This window comes from Panthera tigris, chromosome E3 (genome assembly GCF_018350195.1).
Source record: "Panthera tigris isolate Pti1 chromosome E3, P.tigris_Pti1_mat1.1, whole genome shotgun sequence".
Taxonomy (NCBI): domain Eukaryota; kingdom Metazoa; phylum Chordata; class Mammalia; order Carnivora; family Felidae; genus Panthera; species Panthera tigris.
Window position 1 is genome coordinate 25,788,308 of NC_056675.1, and position 22,273 is coordinate 25,810,580.

Genomic DNA, 22,273 nt, shown 5'->3' on the forward strand with positions numbered 1-22,273 from the left:
TGGAAGTAGAAAATGTACAATAAATAGTTCTGTCTCACTTATGTTTATTTCCTGTCCAGGCTCGTAGGCATTTGAATTTTCAACACCTTCCCCTAACATCATTCATATATTTCTATTACTTCTTTATTTATTTAAGGTATCTGACTCTTGATCTCAGCTCAGGTCATGATTTTGCAGTTTCGTGAGTTTAAGCCCCACATCAGGCTCTGTGCTGGCAGCATGGAGCCTGCTTGGCATTCTCTCTCTCTCCTCTCTCTCTGCCCCTACCCCACTCATGCTGTCTCTCTTTCTCAAAATAAATAAATATACATTAAAAATTTTAAGATTTATTTCTGAACACCCACCTGGCACTAGGTATGTTCTTGGCACTGAGGATACAGCGGATATGGCAAATGAAGTCCCTGCCCTCAAGTCATAGTGCCTGAATTACAGTGTGACAGTTCCTGTTGTATTTCTGTCCTTCCACTAAGCAGAAGTGGTTCCAACACCAGCTCTGGAGCCAGACAGCCTTGGACCTAATCCCAGCCAGGTGGCCTTAAGCAACTTAACCAAACTTCTCTATACCTTGGTTTCCTCACCTGTAAAATTGAGCTAATAGTGTTATTGTGTGCATGTAATGAGTTAAGACACAGCTGTCTCATCATAAACCCCATATCTTTTATTTCCTACCTCTGTACCTTACGCAGGACTGGCTTCATGGGTATTGTGACCTGTGCAGCCACACAGAGCCCCATACTTAAAAGGGCTCTCCACTTGGTTTAATGCTCTGCTGTTGCTGCCCCCCAAATTCTTAATTTTTGAACAAGGGGCCCTGTATTTTTATTTTCGTATCAGGCCCTGCAATGATGCAGCCAGTCCTGATCAATACACATTAAATGCTCAGTAAATGTCTGTTGAGAGAATGAATAAGTGAGTGAATTTAGCCAACCACAGTTGATGCTCAAGAACGCCATTATCTTACAGAGCCAGTCAAGTGGCTCAGCCCCTGAGCAAAATTCAACAAACTTTGTTGTTGACTCATCCTGTCTCTTCCCTGGTACTAAAAGCCTGACCCAGGACCTTAAATTTCTTCTCATCTAACCCACCCATTTCCTGGGAAACTTTGACCTTGACAGGCTGCCAGAGTTCTCAATGGAGCCAGCAGTGAACCCCATCCCATTCTCCATTCTCCAGATCAGAGTCTGCACGGTTTCTACCTCTCTACTCCCTCTCTTCCTGCTCAGCATCCCTGGAATAAGATGCACCAGGTTTCCTTCATCCCATTTTACAGATGGGGAAATAAGAGGCTCAGTAAAAATAAGGTCCATCAAGATTCTCCATGCAGCCCTGCTCCTTTGCCTAGCCAAGTTTCTAGTTTTATAGTTTCTAACAAGATCCCCAGAACCAAATCACACAAATTATTTTTATAGCGGCTAATCGGACATGATAATTATATGCTAAATCTGAGACTGAGCCCCACAACCCTAACAGTATCCCATGTTCTGACACTCTGGCCTGCAAAGACAAGCAAAGATAAACTCATCTCCCCATGCCCTGCCTGCCCTAAGTCAGCAGGTGCTGGGGCCTTTCATTCTCCCAATGTTTAATGAGAATCTGCAACATGCAGGCACCATGTAGAAGCTGGCGATGCAACTGTGAACAAAACAGACAAAAGTCCCTGATTCTCTAAGAGGAGAAACAGATAAGAAACAAATTAATTCAATAAACTGTATATGGTATGACCATGGTACTAAGCACGATGGAGAAAATTAAGCAGGGGAGGGGCAGAGGAAGTGAGCATTTGGGAGGGTAGGAGTGGAGATTTCAATTTTAAATAGGACTGATTGGGAAAGACTTGAAGAAAGTGAAGAAGCTGGTTAATACAGCTTTCTGGAGAAAGAGCATTGCAGGCAGAAGGAACAGACAGTGCAAAGCCCTGAGGCATTATCCCTGACTCATAATGTTGAGAGATACCTGAATAGACTGGAGCACTTAGCCAAACCATACACACTCCCCCTCCCAGCCCCAGCTTCTCATCTCAGTTTTGTTGCCTATAGACAAATCTAATCTATAGGGTTTTGAACCATTAGGTATTGAATTTCTGCAATAGTACTACTTTGTTTATCAACACAGTGGGGTTTTCATTTTGTTTTTGTTTGGGGTAGTCACATTTAAATGAAAGAGTTCACAACAAAATTTCAATATCCAACTTGGCTTGAAATATCAGACCTGTGCTCACTGGGCCCACATGACTCTTTGTAATAATCTGTCCCTTCAGGGGGCATAAGCCCCTCTATTCACCACAAACCCACCCAGAATGCCTCCCTTATGCAGAATGCCTGGCCCTGAATGCATTGTGGTTTACCACCAGCCCCACCCCCAACGCCTGCCTTGGAAAGCCCCTAACAATGATGGAGATTGGACACATGCCCCTTGCTGGGCATGAGAAGCAGGGGTCTCCTCCATCTTGGGAGACTGAAAGAGGCTGGGGAGATCCCTGTCAGTTCCTTCTCCCCAGGAATAGATAGATGTGAGTGGGGAGGGGCTGGGAAGCCAAGAGAGAGGTCTAAGGCTTCTCTGAGCTCATCACATGCTCTTGCATTGATCCCCCTGGAAATGCTTCTCCTCCTATTTCTGCAGAACCTAATTCTCACACATGCTGTCTTGAGCCCTGATTTCTCCCCCTGCCCAAATCTGTTGTGGCCTCTAGAAGAGCTACACTAGGAACTCTCCACCCTCCTACACTCAAGAAAAAGGGTGGTGTCTATGCACCAAAAATTTCCAAGATTGCCTAGGTCCCACCTGTTTACCTCTCCTATACTTCACTCAACTTTCAAACTAGACCACCCTCAAATGACACCCACGTGCATTTGTATGTGTTTGAGTTGTCACCTGAGTGTGGTCTTTGTGCATGTTGATTAGGGTGCTCCTGTGTTTTCACGTGTCTTGCTGAGGGATGAGAGGGCCTCCGCGTGCCTGTGAGTGTGTGTGTGTGTGCACCCTCATAACCGGGTATTGTGTGTCTTTGTGTGAGCGTGGGTGAGTCTGTGTGTGAGTGGTTGCAACATCTTTACTCCCGACAGAAGGTCTTTGCGGCACACTTCTCTCAGCCAGCCTGCATCCTCTTCAAAGGCACTCCAGCTCAGGGACAGTCCACCTCTGGCCTTCCCCAAAATCAACACACGCATTGAGACGCACGCACACTTCCTTTCAAGCGCTGTTCCTTTGGCCCAAGAGAACCGACAAACCTTGAGCATCCTTGCTCCGACAGCCTCCTCCCCACCCCCCAACCCCACCCTCCGATGCCCTGGCTGAAGGATCCTCTACATGGAGATGGACTCGGAGCATTGACAACGGGGAAAAAAAAGTGACTGGAAGGAGAATCGAGCAAGGCAAACTGAGGACACGCTGAAGGAGTACGGAGCCAGAGCCGCTGCGGGGAAGCAGGTCCCACCCACACCACGCCCCTCCCGCAGAGGGATAGCTTGTTCCCACCCCGGTCTTCCTCTGGGGCTTCCAGGTCTCACTCTTCTCCTCAAACTGGAGCTGTGAGAGGCAGCTGGGACCCCCTCCTCCCATGCATCCCCCTCGCCCCACCATCCGCGTCCAGGCAGCTGCTGATTGGCTGCGGGGAGCAGCGCCCCAGCTCCCCGTCTCCGAGGCGGGAGCGGAGCGGGTCCGAGGTGGGAGGCGCACGAACCGGCTCTGGGAGCCCCTCCCAAGTCCCTGTGCCCAGCGCCCTGTGCCCTACGCGACGGCCGTGCCAGGACTCCAGGAGGACAGGTGTAGAGGGAGCAAAGGGGACCACGGCCAAAGGTAGAAGCAAGTCCTGCAGAAAGAAAGGCGCTGCTGCTCCGGCTGCTGCCTCCGCCACTGCCGCCACCACCGAACCAGCTTCCAGAGCGGGGCTGGCAGGCCAGGCGCGGAGACGAGGGGAGCGAGGGGCGAGCTCATGGAGCACACGCACGCCCACCTCGTAGCCAACAGCTCGTTGTCCTGGTCCCCCGGCTCGACCTGCGGCTTGGGCTTCGTGCCCGTGGTTTATTACAGCCTCTTGCTGTGCCTCGGTTTACCAGGTGAGGAGCGTGGGGGAGAGGGAGGAAGCCGGGACCCCCGAATGCGGAGACACCCTGTCTAGAACCCCCAGGCCTAGACATCCTCGGCGCGTGATCCCTGGCGCCCCTTCTGAAAAAGTTTAAGCCTAAGGGCAACAGCGGACATTTCCAGACTGGGGAGAAAGGAAGTTGCTGTGCCTGTCAGGGACTCGTGTGTGTGTGTGTGTGTGTGTGTGTGTGTGTGTGTGTGTGTGTGTGCGCGCGTGCGCGTCTCGAGCGTGCGTGGCAGGTGATGGGCATGGTGTAGGTGTTGGTGTGAGTGTGCGTGTGGATTCGAGTATTTGCATGAGCATCTGAAGCGATGCTCCCTGATCCGCGTCCCTGAAGGTGTCCACTGGGGGCTGTGTGTGTGACTTGACCGCACTTCCCCACAGCTTTCTGGGGTTTCACTTCTCTTGTGGCCCCCCCACATCCACTCCAGCCTGAGAAAACCTCTGTCCCCTCCCCCACCGCGCGTGTCACCCCTGATTGGAGGTGAAGCCAGAGGTTCTGATGCCCAGCACTCTTTCTCTGGGGCTGCTGGGATGGAGAAAAGGATGAGCCCCTGTGACCCCTAAGCGAGGAAGGGGTCTCCAGGGAGGCTAGGAAGAGTCTGGGTGGGTCTGGGACCATGCCTTGGCCAGGGTAAGGGTCCAGAGACACCCACAGGCTTCAGAAGCCACCACTTCAGGGGGTCACAGTCTCCTTGAGGACATGCCTTGCCCCCTGGCTTTGCTTCCCCGTCCATCCATTCTGGGCAGCTGATGACCACTGCGGATGTCTGGCTGGTCCCACATCTTAACGTCCTCTCCAAAGTGTGACTGAGACTTGTGCTGAATTCCTGAAGAGAGCTGGGCTGCTGGGGGCTGGGGGTGCTTGCTGTTTGTGAGAGAGGGGGAGGGGGTTCCTGGGGCTCCAGCTTGAGATAACCCCTTCTTCCAGATAGTCTCTGAGACGGTCTGTGTGGCAGAAAGATTCCTAAAGATCACTTGCAAGCAGACAAGAGAGGGACAAAAGGAAACAGAAAGAAAAAAATCCAGCATACAGCCTAGAATCACAACATCATCTACCCTGCCATTCCGCATCCTGGGAACTTGGGAGCTGGATTTCTGAAAGCCTTGTTGACATTTCCTTTTCAAAACATTCAACTTGGTGGTCAGGGCCCCTGATAAGGTTGTTTATATAAATTCCCCCTCCCAAATTTTGGAAGGAATGAGAAAGCATAAGTTTACAATCACCAAGCCTCTCTCCCAGCGAGTGATGAGGTTTTTATTACTAACTAATCGTTCTGGCTGCCCTGGGAGAGACGCTCAGCCTCTGATTCACCCTGCTGGGGCAGCAGCACGTGTCCTATAATTACCTTGAGCAGGAATTGATTTGTCCAGTCCCCACCTCCCCATCAGCCCCCCTGAGCCTCTCCCAGAGCTCTCTTTTAGGGAGTGAGTTTTTGAGGAGGTTGGTTATTGGTGACACTTGCTGAACCAGAGAAGTGATAGCCGCCCCTTTTCCCTTCGGCTCTCACATCAGAATGTCTGACCCCTCTGCCTTCAACCCTCCATCTCCTCTGCTGACTAAAGAAGCTACTCTCTCAGGCTTTCCTTCTGAAAACCCTTTAAGGGACAGAGATATAAAGACGGGGAGGCTCCAAGGGCCCAGAGCAGGGATATGAAGATGAGTAGAACAGGGGAAAGCTCAGACCTTCAAACACCTCAAGGTGGAAAACAAGATACCTCACATCTTTACAGCATAACTCCTATGCCAGACATGGCCTTCCTGACCCATAGCATTGGCACCTATTGTGTGCCAAGCAGTCCTAGGCACAGGCTCATCATGGCTGAGCCCAGGGTTAGGAGACAAAGAGAGAGGGATTAGGATGAAAACTTGGAAGGCACTGATAGGTTCTTATGCTCCACTAAAAGCTGTGACCACCTACTGTGTGTCAAGTGCTAAAGAGGTGCCTACAGGATTCAAGGAGCTCACAAGTGGAGCTTGTGGTGGATGCAGAAGGACCAAGCATTCTGGAAAAGGATGATTGAAGAGGGCAGGCTTGCAGGAAGATGATAGGTTGATAAGTGTTTTGTTAATTGCTTGCAAGGTGGTTCAGAAGGTGAAATCCTTAAGTCATTCTCTTAGAACCATAAGGGCAGGCAAGTATGTCCTAGTGACTAAGAATGCAGACTGTAGAATGAAGCAGAGCTGGTTGTTAACATGTGGACCTTCTGTGTTTCTGTGCCTCAGTTTCCACATCTGTAAAACAGGCATTAGGACAGCAGCCACCTCCCGGAATGATGGCAAGAAGGAAAGACGTTGATGGAGATGATGGTGCAGGTTAAGCGCTCAGCTCAGTGCCTGACACACCACACACTGACTGATTGCTGCTGTGACACTGCAGTTGTGGTCATCATGAAGCTGATCTGGTTGTAAGGAGGGGGACTGCGTGGCATGGGAGTCAGAGAAGGGACTGGGAGCACACAAGAAAAGCACTTAGCTCAGCGCCTGAGCTCACTACAGTATTCCCCTCCCCACCCCCAGCTACCGGCAATTAGCAAACCCTCATTACCCTGCTACTGACCAGGATGCACAGCTATGCTGAGTGTGAAGTAACAGACCACAGAGCTTGGTCATATTGTTGAAAACTGAGATTTTAATTGAATCACTTTTCCTGGCAGTGAACTCACCCCCATTTCCAAATTCTCACAGTGATTGGAAACTGAGGGGTGGATGAGGAGTGGCTGTTTGGCAACAAGGGAGCTAGTGACTAGGAGAAAGCACAGATGTTTCTTACCTCCTTCAGTATCTAAACTAAAAGGAAGAGCTTGGGAAAAGCCATGTGGTCCAATCCCCTGCCTCTAGGAATCACCTCAGTCTAACTTAACTGCTTTGGAGTGGGACCCGGGGGTCCTAATGTGAAGTATGGTAACAGCTCTGCCACTTAAGAATTCTTAACATTTCTGTACCACAAATTACCCCACTTGTAAAATGGGGGTAACAGCACTACCTACTACCCACACAGATAATGTATATTAAATAAGATCATCCATATAAAAATGGCTAAGCACAGTGCCTGGACTGAGGAAAACACTTATTAGTGCTTTCTCTGCACGGGATCTTTTTCTATGCTAAATGCTTAGATTATTGCACTTAATCTTCACCACATCCCTGTGACCTGTACATGTCCCTGAACCCATTTTACAGATGAGCAAACTGAGATTCTGAGAAATGGAGCATCCTGTCCACAGTCACACAATCCAACCAGTATGTAAACACCTGCTCTTTCCATTGTACCACGGTGCCTTCATTATTGCCAGGAAGTTCTTCTAAATAACCCCAGTCCTTTATGCTGTGTACTCAGTGGAGAACATTGGAGTGTCCCAGCTGTTCCTAAAACTATGTCTCTTTTCTCTTCCTTTTAAGTAAGCAAGATGTTTCTAGCTTTTCCAAATGCATACAATAAGCCAGTAAAGCTAACAAGGTGCAGTTGGGGACCCTGATGGGGCCAAATGGGACAAGATAGTCCAAAGCAGAAGGCAGTACAGGAAGAAGAGATGAGCCTGATGCCTGAGGGAAGAGAGTGGCAGGGAGGACGGGTGAGCCTGGCTGATAACGAAGGAGCAGCACGAAATTAAACTGAGATATGAAAGATATTTTTTTAAATTTTACCTTCTAAAAGGCACCAGGGATGTTACGGGAGACAAGGTAAGGAAGACGATAGCCTGACACCAAACACAGCCCAGCAGATAGGAGCATTTCTGTAACTGCCATGTGAGGATGGTAATACCTGCCTGTGAGGATCGGTGCACAATGAAGGAGATGATGAGTCTGTCACCTGTCAGATAGTGCTTTGACACATGGTGGTTACAGTTGCTGCTAACAAGAGGTGAGAAAATGGTGCCTAGCAAGCTGGACTGAGCCCTCAGATGCATTCTCTTTTGAGAACTGGTAAACATCTTTTGAGAAAATATAGTAAACAGGTTAACAGTACAAGGTCTGGAGTTAGACCTCTGGGGTTTGAGTCCTGGCTTTGCTATTTATATGCTGTGTAACCTTAGGCAAGTGACTTTACTCTCTGCCTCAGTTTCCCCATCTGTAAAACTGGATGATGATAATAATGGCACATACCTCATAGAGTTGCTGTGAAAATTCAGTGGGTTATATATTTAACACAATGTCTGCCACACAGTAAGCACTCCATAAGTCATATTTTTCATCATTTAAAAATTAGGAAAATTAGGGGCACCTGGGTGGCTCAATCGGTTAAGCGTCTGACTTCAGCTCAGGTCACGATCTCACGGTCGTGAGTTCGAGCCCCGCGTCGGGCTCTGGGCTGATGGCTCAGAGCCTGGAGCCTGCTTCAATTCTGTGTCTCCCTCTCTCTCTGCCCCTCCCCCGTTCATGCTCTGTCTCTCTCTGTCTCAAAAATAAATAAAAACGGTAAAAAAAAAATTAGGAAAATTAAGGAAAAATTCTCAACTTGTCTTATGACACCAGCTTTACACTAATACCAAAGCAGACAAAGATATTACAAGAAAACTACCAATCAATATTCCCCATGAACATAGACACAAAAGATCCTCAATAAAATATTACCAAATCTAACTCAGGAATATATAAGAATGATAACAAATCAAGATAAAGTTGGGTTTATCCCAGGAATGTAAGGCTGGCTCAACATCTGAAAATCATTCAATGTGATCCACCATAATAAAAAACCTAAAAAAGGAAATCCATATGATCTTCTCAATAGATATAAAAAAGTATTTGACAAAATTCAACATCCATTCATGATAAAAATTCATCACACTAGAGAACTTCTTTAGCCTGATAAAGGTTATCAATAGGTAACCTATAGCTAACATCACATGTGATGATAAAAGATGGAATGTTTCCCCTCTAAGATCTAGAACAAGGCAAGGAGATCTGTTCTTGCTACTCCAATTCAACATCATACTGGAAGTTCTAGCCAGGAAAGAAAACGAAATAAAAGGTACACTGGAAAGGGGCACCTGGGTGGCTCAGTCAACTGAGGGTCTGGTTCTTGATTTCAGCTCAGGTCATGATCTCACAGTTTGTGAGTTTGAGCCCCAAGTTAGGCTCTGCACTGATGGTGCAGAGCCTGCTTGGGATTCTCTCTCTCTGCCCCTCACCCACTTGCACTCTCTCTCAAAATAAATAAACATAAAAAGTTGTTTAAAAAAAGGTATACTAGAAGGAAGAAATTAAACTGTTTCTATTCACAAATGATACAATTACCTTCATAGAAAATCACAAAGACTCCACACAAAAAAAGCTCCTCAGAATAAGTGAGTTCACCATGTTTGCACATGTTGCACCATGTTCACACTGTTAATATGCAAAAACCTACTGTATTTCTATGCATTAGCAATGAACAATTTAAAACTAAAAATTGGAATTAAAAAAATAGATTTCCAAGTTTCCTTGAAAAGCCAGAGGAACTAACATTGGGCACATATTCCCAGAAGGTTGGCTGCAGATGAGGAATGGACTGCTTTCCTATGTAGCTGCTTTTTGGAGAGAGAGAGAGAGAGACAGAGAGAGAGACAGAGAGAGAGAGAGAGAGAGAGAGAGAGAGAGAGAGAGTGCGTGTGCATGTGCCTTAAATAGGCAATGACATTCATATTATTCAAAAACCTAGTAATATAAAAAGGCACACATTGCGAAATCTCCCTCCCATCCATTTTCCCCGCTCACCAATTCCTAAATCCACCCCATCATCACTACTACACAGATAACAAGGGCATCAGTATCTTGGTTTCTTATTTGTTCTTTCAGAATGTTTTAGTTTATATACAGGCAAGTATGAACAGAGGATCACAACTCTTCATTTTTTTTTTTTACTGTTCTCAAAGTGAGCACATTATACACACTGTCCTCCATCTTGCTCTTTTTCACTTAATATATTAATCATCCATCATGGTATATTGAAGCTTTTTCATTCTTTTATGAAGCTGCATAGTATTCCATTGTATATTTGTACCATAATTTAATGGGTGCCCCTTTCAAAATCACATGGGCACTCTTATGTGAAAGTCCCTATATGCGACACCTCACTGTTCTCTGTAACATGTATGGCCCCTCTTTATGCACATTTGGCCCTAGGATCCCTGTTATAACAGTGGGAGAAAGAGCACTGCATGAGGAGTCCTGGATTCCAGGCTATTCTCTAGCAATAACTCACAGTGTGGGTCTGTCAGAGGCCTGAGAGAGCTGGGCTCTGCTTGTATAGCTCAGTTGGAGACATGGCCCATAAATGGGACACAAGCGCTGACCAGTGAAGTAGCTATGCTGGAGGCTGGCCGGGTTGGCCTTGGGCTGGGGTCCAGAACAGTAGCTTTGTTGTCCTTGCCCCTGCACAATTTCTGTCGTGATCCCATGTGTAATTTCTGCTTTTGAGGTTGTGTATAAAATGCATTGCACTGGAACTGAATGGACATGGATTTGGATCCTGTATCCTACCCGTGTTTGTTGTGTGATCTCAGATATGATACTGTACCTCTGAGTCCCAGTTTTCATTTGTAATAAAATAATCAGCCAAGTTCAGCATTTAAGGAAGAGGTCTCTGATGTTAGACTGAATGGGTTTGAATCCTAGCTTCCCTACTTACCAGTCTGTGACCTTGAGCCAATTTCTCACCCTCTATGAGTCGCAGCCTCATCAATGAGGTGGGGCCATACTAATACCTATCTCATAGGGTTGTTGTGAGGATTAAATGAAAATGTAAAAATACTTAGCACCATTCTTGGCACATGTTTGCTCTTGTATAGAGTAAGAGTTCAGTAAGTGTTATTAACCTTCTGTGCCCTGCATTGTTACTGTGGTGATCCAAAATAAAATATGCAAAGGCTTCTCACAATCCCTCAAACATTGTAGGGGCTCAATAAAGAGTACCTGGTGTTGTTTTTATTGTTTAACATGTCAACAAGCCTTGTTGACCAAGGTCTTTCCCATACAATTCCACTCAGAGTGCACCCACCAGGAATGAAACTCCTTGCCCAGGAAAACTAAGAAAGAATTATCCAATGGATTAAACAATCAATTCCATCATAAGCCTAAGGAATTTGTACCTCTCAAAGAGTTGCCTGTGGTTCAGTGAAACCTCCAGAAATACCATCAGTCCAGAACATGAAACCTTCTTCAGCTAAAGTTGATAAAGGGACTGACAAGCACCAGAAGAGTGCCCTGCATGCTGCAGCCAGGATCATAAACAGAAGTGATGCAGGGAGGTGAACACAGATCCTGCCACTGAACCTCCATGTGATCTGAACTGTGTGGGCAATGCTGATAGGGGATGCTAGCCCTGCACAGGGTGCCATGAAACGCTGGGGGCAGGGAAGGGCAGGTGTCTTGAATTCAAATACTTGCTAGAGGCAGTCAGATAGCATAAATAAACAAAGTGGCCCAGTTTTAAGAAATATTTCACTTACCCAAAGAATCATCCTTCCCTGCTGTTTTACTGAAAACATGTGGCCCTTTTGGTCTCTCTAATCTTCCCTCAGTGATAGAGACGTATGTACCAAAACCACTGCACTCTCTTAACAACTGCTAGCACGTTTGTTGCACTTACTATGTACTAGGGATTCTTCAAAGCATTTTACAGGCACTAGCTCATTTAATTCCCACAACGACCCTTTGAGGTGTGCATACTTATCATGCCCATTTTTCAGAAGAGAATGATGAGATGCCCATGGTCACATAGCTAGAAATCAACAGAGTGATACTCATTACTGCTATCCAGCTTTATGATAGGAAAATGGCAACACACACACAATGACAGCTGACAAGCAACACTTGGACTAGATCACTAGGGACAGGGGTAACAAACAATAGGGAGGAGTGGGGAGGAGTAGGGACTGGAGGAGGTTACAAAGTACCATCACCACTCAGCTCTCTAGCCAATGCAGTGTTGCCAAATTCTTCCAAAAATCTACAAATCTAGATTTTTATATGAAATATCCTAATGTTTCAATGTTGGCAACTAATTCAAAAATTTTAAAAAACACTGTGCGAGCCAGCACTGCATGAGCCAAACCAAACATATCTTCAGGCTTGATACAGCCCACCAGGCTGCCAATTCACAAACTCCAGAGTGGGTAAAGCTTTAAGAGGTACCAAGAAATGCCAACACAGTGCACAGTGTGTGGAGAATAAAAACAAGAAGCTAGGGGGAGGAGTAAGGAATAAAAGAGAGGGAGACCCAAAGAAACACATGACTAAAAAAAAAAAACAAGCATGCCAACTCAGGAAACCAGGGGTTTGGCATGACTAGAAGAAACAACATTGCATGTTGACAATGTCCTGGAACACAAATCCACCATTTTTTTTTGTAAATGGGAAGAGCCCTTAGAACCTGACAGCACGGTGGATTAGGATGTGGGCTCATGGTCTCCCACTGACCTGGATTCAAGTTCCAGCCTCGTGACTTCCTAGTGGCAGGGCTCTGGCAAGTTGCTTAAACCTCTCTGAGCGTCAGTGATCGTCTCTGCAGAATGGGTATAACAGTGCCTTTTTCACAGGGTGTATGTACAGACAAAATGAAGCAATTCATGGCTAGCAGGGGTCCCAATGTCTGCCACTCCATGGCTGCTGTTTTTTAATCAATGTCAGCACCATCATTTTATAACATGAGGAAACTGACACCTTAGCCAATGTCACAGAGCTAGGAATGGCAGAATCTAAACCAGAACTTAACTTTCCCAACTTTAATTTAGTTCCCTTTTTATAAAATCACACCGCTAGTGATTTCTTGAGGAAGCAAAGTGATAGGAGTAAAGGAGAAACAGGCTGTGGAATTTTAGAACTCAGAGTAATCATCTAGATTTGGGGGCATTTTGTTGTTGTTATTGTTGTTTTATGTAGGATTATTTTAGGTGGCACAAGACTGCATCATTATTTAATCCCTTTTCAGTTTTCTCAACCTTTCTGATTCTATCAAAGGGAAAGTCTCATCTTGGTGCTAGTATGTCTTTAACACCTTTTCACGCATGCTAAACCTCCCTTATTAACAGACACAGAGCAGGCCTAGAGCTCGGCCTTGGGAAGCAGCAGTATCTACCTAAAATTTAATGTCACCCTTGCACTGTCATTATATTTATGTTTAAGGCTATCTTCTGTTTACAACAGGGAGGTGCGTTTGGGATTCAGGGTTGCTATATATGCTGTCCAATATAGTAACCACCAGCCTCACATGGCTATTGAGCACTTGACATTTGAGTAGCACAACTGAGGAACTGATTTTTTCATTCAATTTCATTTCAATCCATTTACAATTAAGACCTGATACTTGATTCAGTTATTGGACAATAACTGTATATTGGAACAACTTGGGTATGTGAATCTACTCTGAAATTTTCAACTGTATATTTTATGACATCTAAACAGAAATCAGGATTTCCACTGAAAAATTTAGCATCCTTAGAGAAATGTGCTCAGAATGTAAAATACATGCCAGGCTTTGGACATTTAGTATGAAAAAAAAATTAAATATCTCATTAATAATTTATATTGATTACATTTTTGGATGAACACAGTTAAATAAAATATATTTTTAAAATTAATTTCACCCGTTTCTTATTTTGTTAATGTGGCTGCTAGAAAAATCAAGATTGCATATGTGGTTCACATTACATTTATATTGGACAGCAGTATTGTATAAAGTATAAATTCAGGGGGAAAAAGACAAGTCACTTTAAAACAAAATGTTAATAGCACAGGGGACACAAGAATATGGCAAAAAATCATAATATTGGTGGCCAATCACTAAAATCTGGGGAGCCCTGATATAGTACAATGCTCTTAATACAAAAACTGAAGCCCTGGAGAGGACAAGAAATTTCCCCAAGGTTACACAGCTAATCAGGTGTGATCTTGACCCCAAATCTTCCAGATTCTGAATCCAGTGTGCTTTGGCCATTGCAACAGCCCTACCATCTGACCCCCACCAAGAGAAATGTAAGGAAAGGGGTTTGGGGCATGGGGAGGATGTGGCTACCTTGAATCCCATTGGTATTCAAACGGAGAGGACTTCTAAGTATGGATAGCCCAGGATCTTTGCTTTTCTATCAAGTGAAGCTGAATGACTTGGGCTCCTCTTGAGTAAAAGTCATGACCAGCTGAACTACAGTGAGAGTTGTGACTTTCAACCCAAATACATGTTTTCATTTTGCCCCATGGCAAAGAAGGATGAGACAAGAAACCAGAAAGCACAATTAGGCAAATGAATCTGCATTTTTTTTTAATTTTTTTTAACATTTATGTATTATTGAGAGACAGAAAGAGACACAGCATGAGCATGGAGGGGCAGAGAGAGGGGAAAACACAGAATGTGAAGCAGGCTCCAGGCTCCGAGCTGTCAGCACAGAGCCCAACGCGGGGCTCGAACTCACGAACCATGAGATCATGACCTAAGCCGAAGTCAGACACTTAACCGACTGAGCCACCCAGGAGCCCCTGAATCTGCATTTATTGATTCACTTATCCCTCCCTCTCTCCTTCCATCCATCTATCCATGTGCCTGGCACTGCCAAGTAGGCTCATGGCAAGTCTGTGGTAGGCTCATGGCAAGTCTAAAAAGACCCATTCGATGTCTGCATGTTCGTGTGGGGAAGACCAGCATGACCAGAAGCCTGAATAAATGTAAATAGTCCCATGTGAGAAGAACATGAAGGAGAGACACAGGGTGATAAGAGAGCTTTTTGTGGGGGACTTGCCCAGTGGGGAAGACCTAGAACCTGAAGACTGAGGAAGGAAAGAATGGAAAGAAGAGGCAAGGGGGACAGGCTTCACGAAGACTCTTAGGCAAGAGAGGACTGGTGCACCATATAGGAACAAAAAGAGGACAAGTCTGGAGTGCCAAAAGGTGGTCTGAGGACAGGAGGAAAACAAGGCATGAGATGTAAGCAGAGGAAACAGGAAATCAGAGCTTTACAGAAACCACACAAAGTGACCCTGAATTGGGAGAACACATTCTACAGTGTTGACTCCTTTTGACTTCTGGTATTAACCAATGATTTCTTTTCTTTCCCCCTTTGTTTACCAGAATATTTGGCAGTTGAAGACCTGGGGCAATTGCTTTTCCACCACAGACATTTCTTATCATTTACAGCTAGGTGCAGGGAAAACTATCTACCACATGACTTCACAGGAGGGACTATCCACAGACACACACACACACACACACACACAGAGATGCATGCATGCGCATGTGCACACACACACACACACAGATGTGTGCACACAAACATACACAGGCATATACACAGACACCACATAGACACACAGATGCACAGACATGCAAACACACAGACATACACCCACAGGGATACACACACAGAGACATGCATACACATACATACACACACACACACACACACACACACACACACACACACACACACACTCCTCCCCCAGTCAAAGGTATAGAATGGTCTGGTCCTTGCTATAGCCTTTTGCTGTTAGCATTCTGGACCTCACCACCATGGTTTAGCTCCATAGAGCTGCTGACAAGAACCATCATCTGCCTCTTGAACGAAAAGCAGTGGCCTCCCTGGAAGGTAGCAGAATGGAGCAGTAACTGGAGAGAGAACTCAAGAGGGGCTGGTGCTATGAAAAGGGTAGGGATGGGCATTCCTTAAAGGAATCACAGGCCCACATTCTTAATACTCAGAGAGCCTGGCTTCCACATCATGTCCACCCTCCACACCCAGGACCCTTCCAGAACACCACCTGTCCTGGCTGAAAGGCTGAACACCACCTTTCCTATCAGGAAAGTAACACTGGCTTAGGAATTAGGCACACCTGGGGGTTTGAATCCCAGCACTGCAACTTTGCTAACTGTGAGGTCTTGAGCAGGTAATTTACCCTTCTTGGAGCCTCAGTTTCCTCATCTGAGAATGGGGGTGATAACAACTTTATTTATTTGGCATATATGTGGCACTCCTTTCATATGCCAGGCACCTATGTAGGCACTGGAGGAAAAATAAAGAAAGTCTGCACAGGTGTACATTCTACCAGGGAGACAAGTGGTAAACAAATAAACAAATGCATACACAACACTCTTTGAGATATTGATACATGCTATCAAGAAAACAACGTGGTAAGGAGATAGGGAACTATATTAGATAGGGTGGTCAGGAGGGGGCTCTCCAAAGAGTTGATGTCCAGAATGACACTGGAATGATGAGAAGGAGCCAGCCACAGGAAATACAGGGGAAGGACATGCCAGGCAGAGGGACCCCACAGGGTAAAGGCTCAGAGGTGGGAAGGAAGTGGAGTGAGGGCAGACTTGTGTGGCTGGAATACAATGAACAAGAGGGAGAGTGGCAGGAGATGAGGGGAAGAGGCGGACACTGGCTGGATTGTGGGGCCTTTTGGTCCACAGTGAGGAATCTGGATTTGCAAGAAGTGACCAGAGCCTTTTAAGCAGGTGATATGACCTAATTTGAGTTTTTCAAAGGTCTCTCTGGCTGCTGTGAAAAAAACAAATGGAAGGTGGTTTAGGAGGAAAGCTCCTTTTCTTAGGAAAGAAGAGGAAGCTGTTGCAGTGTGAACGATCTCTGGTTTCCAGTAGGAGAGAGTGCGCAATACCTGTAGAGTGGCCAACACAGTGCCTGGCACACAGCAGGAGTGTGGGTCAAGGGTCATGTTCACAGACGCTCCAATCCTACTCCCACCCCATCCACCATCACCTCAGTCTCCAAGTGAAACAGCATCAGACATGTGAAGTGAGCAAACTAACAATGTCCTCAGACATCAAGGACATCTGTGCCTGGCTCTCCAGGCACCATGGCAAAGCGCCCGCAGCACAACAGAGAGCTATCATCTTGGTTGTGGCAGTGGGCAAGTCCTGCTAATGATCCAGCTGTCAATTGCGAGAGTCCTGAACAGAGAGAAAGCAAGTGTCTGGACAAGAAGAAAAGGGTCACCTTCAGCACTGTCATTTGACAAATGAACAGGATTGAGTTCTGGCTGGCATGGTAGAGAGACATTATCATCGTGACTGCATTCAGTTCTAATGACCCAAGGTATTACAGGAAGAAGGGAGTAATGCCCCCAGGATTGAGGTGGAGACTCCAAGGACGTCCTGAAAATGGGAAGAGAATGCTCATGGAAGAGGAAAGAAAATGGTAGTTTGCCTCTTAGATCTTCTCAGCGTTAGACCTTCTGGCCAGAAGAGAATGGCTCTAAGAAATAAGAGGATTTTTTTTCCTTAATCACTATCAGTACTGAATAATTTCCTCAAAATGCTATTCAGATACATGCTGGTTAATACCTTTCTCAACCACCCTCATATAACCTCCTGAAGAGGCCTGGACTGGGGGTCATAGCCAGCCAACAGCCAACAACCAACCAGAAACTCAGACCCCTTGGAATGTGAAAGAAGCCTGTGAAAGGTTTTCTTAAAAGGCAGCACCATGCCTATTAACATTCAGAGGCAATCTCTTAAAAATTCAGGTTTCTCATGAGTCTTGGAAAATTTCAAAGGCTGGAAAAACTGAGCTTTCCCTGTTACTAAGTGCCTAGAACCAAGTAGCCACAGCCTTCTTTAGATGGCACTTGTGCTACCCAGTTCATCAGAGTCATGGTGCCCCAGCACAAAGATTTTATACACACACACACACACACACACACACACACACACACACACACACACACACACACACCTGGCCTGTTTCTCTCACTTCTGTTCCCTACCTTGCTCCTATAGGATTTTAAATTTACTGTCTTACTCTCTAAAGCTTAACACACACGTACATATATCCCATATCCATTTATACCACCACACTTTTAGCCGCATCTATGCTTTCCAACCACACTATATGCTTTCCTGCAAGAAGGGAAGTTGGTGAAAACCTGGGTTTGAGATCCACTGGACTTTTCAGCTGTGTGCAATTAGCTTCCCTGAATGTCTATTTCCATATCTGTAAAATGAGGATAAGTAACAAGGATGCACCCCTTGTTGAGGGGAATACACAAGACAATGTACCTGGCACATGGTAGGTTTTTAATAGAGGATTTTTTTTCTCAAGACTGACAAGGATTTCCTATCAAATCCTCACCTGGACTCCTTAGGCTATGTTAAAGATCCGGCTCCATTACATGAGGCCAGATTTCTTTTCATTTCATACTTTGTGCCAGGAATTCTAGGGGATAAAAATGAGCGAAAGACAAAGATAAACATGGCATGGCCCTTGCCCTTAAAGAATTCACAGTCTAGATGGGTAGAAAAGCAAGTCAATAATCATAATGTGATATGACAAGTTCTACAACAGGGGTGAGGGTGAAGCATTTAAATTCCTGTGGGGCCTCAAACTTATCTTTGCCTAAGGGCATCGAAAAATGCAGACTTAGGCTTTGAACTAACCATGCCAATAGGCATGGGATCTGAGTCATCTCCATGATGCCAGTACCTCTGGGGGGCCTTGGCACATGATAGGGGGCTTAGCAATACTGAATGGATAGGTGGGTGGATGCATCACATGAATAGGTGACTGCCTTCTTTATCCCATTAATGTCATGTCCACACTAACCTTGAAGAGACTGAAGAAAACATCTTGATCACCACTATCATCACCACCACCACCACCCTTTATCAAGCACTTAATTCAAGACAAGCACTGAATCAAACACATTATTCCACACTGCCTCATTAAACCCCAAAGTAATGCCTGTGAGGTGGTACTTCTATCATCCCCATCTGGTAGATGGGGGAACTGAGGCTCTGAGAAGTAAAATAACCCGCCCAAGGCAATTCAGCTCCTGAGGAGCAGAGCTAAGACAGAGTAGGCCAATGAATACATTGGTATTCAGAGCATCAGAAAAGACAAATGCTGTGTCTACAGACCTCTGTCTTGGTTCACCCTCCCAGCCTGGTCTTTGCAGGCATTTAAAGGGACTATGTCCTCCTTCCTGATTGAAGACTCTCCCAGTGTCCCCGTTGCCCTCTCCCCAAGCAGATGGTTTAATTACTTGAAATTATTTTTGAGCAAGGACAGGCAGGTGAATTCCCTCTCCACCTCATACCTAACCTACAAAATGGAAATTGAGCTGCCTTTTTTTTTTTAAGAAGCATATTGTGATGAAACAATTTCTGTGAAAACTCTGTGGTCTTCCAAATCCTTCCAAGGTTTCTGTTATCAGCCATAAATGCGCTTAGTTTCAGTCAAGCACTCAAAATTTCAAATCCAGTTCATGTGGTGAATGTTTATTGACCACCTATCATGTGCCAGGCTCTATTCCTCATGCTTAAAAAGAATCATCGATAACAGCCATTAATGTTAATATAGTGCTGGCCAATATGCAAAATGAATTAAAATTTACAAAGGGCTTTCTCATCCATTATGAAACTGAAGCTCGGAGGAGTTAAATAGCTTTCTCAAGTTACTACTGGTAGGCCAGGCTGAAAAGCAAAGCTAGATCCTATACAAAGCTGTCAGAAGTAGGAATGATCCCCAAAGTGGAGCCTCCCCTATGAATTCTGCCAGGACTTTCCATTATTCATTCATTCATTCGCAAATTATGTGTTAGCTATTAGTGACACAAAGACAAACAGATCTGGGTTCCTGCTCTCAGGGTGGACTCAATCTAGCTGAAGAGATGAAGAAGCAACTCACAGCAGCATGAAAATTGGTAAGATATGAGCAAGAGGGAAGCCCATGTACCATGGGACAAAGAAGAAGAAATCAACCCCAGTCTTGGGTTGGGTTGCTGGGAATGCAGCAGGGTCACAGGGCAGACTTTTTTTGCTCCTACTATCTGGAACTCACCTTCCTCTTATCTGGTACCCAATACGCAATGTGAATTCTGACCACAAATCTCTTTCTTCATCATACACATGTATGGAGCATCTCCTTCACATGAGAATCTGTTAAGAACTGGGAATGAGAGAGACAAATGAACTTTGCCCATACTTTTAAGATGTGTACTGTCCAGTGGGCAAAACAAGTAAATTGAAAATTGTAAGGTTGTACTATATGAAATTATCAGCATTTGGCCATTTTTTACCTTTTAAAATGCGTATGTTCATTTTTTACCTTTTAAAATGTATACCTTATAGTGTAATAGTTTGCTGTTCAGAAAAATAAGCTCAGGATGATGTCGAAGCCCCAAACCAGTGATCTGACACCATACTCATGCATCTACCACCGCGTCCCCCATGTAGCAGTATCCATGGCTGAAGCTTGGAGAGCACAGTTACTGAAGACCTGATGGTAGAAACTAAACTAACAGCTATTTACCATAATTGTAACTAACATGAATGGAATGCCTATGACCTGTTGGGCACTGTTTCAAGCACTTCCCATGAATTAACTAACTTAATTCTAACCCATGAAGTCGGTATTATTTGATAATACCTAATATTCTATAATACCTAATATTCTATAATAATAATAGCTATTATTACCCCATTCTACATATGGGGTACAAGAAACTGAGACACATGGTAGGTTGTGAGGTGGCTCAAAGTCATGCAGTTAGTGCTATGACAAAGCCAGGCTTCTAACCTAGACATCAGGAGTGATGTCATCTGCTCAGCTGAAGCACTAATTGTGCTTTTGGTCAGAACAGTTCTTTGGTTCCAGGATCATCCAAGTGGGGCTTTCATTAAAGCCATGATCTCTTCCACTGAAATGGATATGGGGAGTTGAGGCACCTAACCTCTGGGGTATAGAATTGTAAAGGCTGTCTGTGTTGGAGGTAGAATCAGGTAGGAATCAGGAATCAGGTAGAAAATCTTCCCTGAGGGGATATTGGCAAGATAATTGGGGTGGCATCTAACTCCCCCATCAGGCCAACTGGATTTAAGCCTTATTTTTTATACTGTTAAGAACCAGAGCCAACAGAACAGTCTGGTGAGAGATGCTGAAAGACTTTGGACTCAAGCAGGACTGGTTGGGGATGCAGGAGACAAAGTGCAACCCAAGGTTGAAAAGGAAGCCATTCTCTTCACCTCTGCTAGGAATATATAGCCTCTGAGGGTGTTGGCACTTAGAGGCTTGTGAATGGAATCTTCTTCCCATTCCATTGTGTAAGCAACAATGGCTATTACTTTCGGGCTTTGGTTCTCTTGAGGATTCTCTTGCTGGTTCTAATAACATTCCAGCTAATTCTCTTGAGTCTCTAAGCATACCATTATACTATCAATAAATAATGATGATGATGCCTTCTTAAATAGTTACATAGTTATCCTCCTTATTTTAGTTTCCCACTTTACCATTTTGGCTACACTGTAGATTTGGATTCTTTGTTAGCAGCTTTAATATTTAATATTAAATTATTTTTACCAATAATATTTTATCAGAATGAAGAGAATGGATTGAGTTTTGCATCAAATGCAGACAGATTGCTTTGGGAACAGAACTAAGTTCCCTCAGTAACTCAGGTGTAATATGATGACATCTAGGCTCAATGCTGCACTAAACATTTATCAAGTACCCACCATGTACCATCATGTATCAGGTACTGTACTAGTGACTGGGAATATGGCCCAAAATGAGACAGGCCTTCCCAGGGCTCCCAGGATCAGGATGACCAAGGAAAGAGAAAAGACAAGGTGCCTCTAAAGGTATTTGGACCAAGAATTAGCTGATGTGGTTTTTAGATGGGCAACAAAAACATTACTGCAAGTCTCAAAACCTGGCAGTATCATTGATAATAACCAAGAAATTGACTGAATTTTTATTAGCTTCTGAAATCTTTTACAATCTATTCAGCTGAAAAAAGGAGATGAGAGCAGTGACATTAGAATTTTTCATTTATGAATGCTTTTGAGAACGTGGATTCAAGAGAAATTACCAGATATTTTAATTTTCTGCTATCTCGCCCCTGATACCAATCAGGCTACCTGTGAAACAATTTGTGATAATTAACATTTGTCTAACGCTTTTCCAGTTTGCAAAGCCACTTCCCATGTGTTGTCTTCTTCAGTCCCCACAACAACCTTGGGAGTCCGCAGAGCAATTTCACTGAGGTTATCACCCTGGATTCTTGAATTCTTATCCCTCATTTCCCTCGGGTCCACACGCCAGCCAAGCCTGGCATTTTTTACAGTGCTGCAAACAAAGCATGCTTTCACACTTCCTTGATTCTGCACTTGTGGTTCCCTTCTGCCAAGAAAGCAGCCCATCCTTTCCTTGTTCAAACAAGGAGTATCCTATTCATTCTGGGAAACCATGGGCAGGCAGGGA

The 22,273-nt window shown here is 44.9% G+C and overlaps 1 protein-coding gene across 1 annotated transcript in view; it reads left to right on the forward strand.

Moving 5' to 3' along the window:
- The first annotated feature begins 3,931 nt into the window (after positions 1 to 3,931).
- Positions 3,932 to 22,273, forward strand: part of GPR139 (G protein-coupled receptor 139) — a 38,118-nt gene continuing 19,776 nt past the window's right edge. Inside the window, exon 1 of the mRNA XM_007087292.2 lies at positions 3,932 to 4,055. Coding sequence (XP_007087354.2) covers positions 3,932 to 4,055 — 124 coding nt within the window. The remainder of the gene's footprint in view (positions 4,056 to 22,273) is intronic.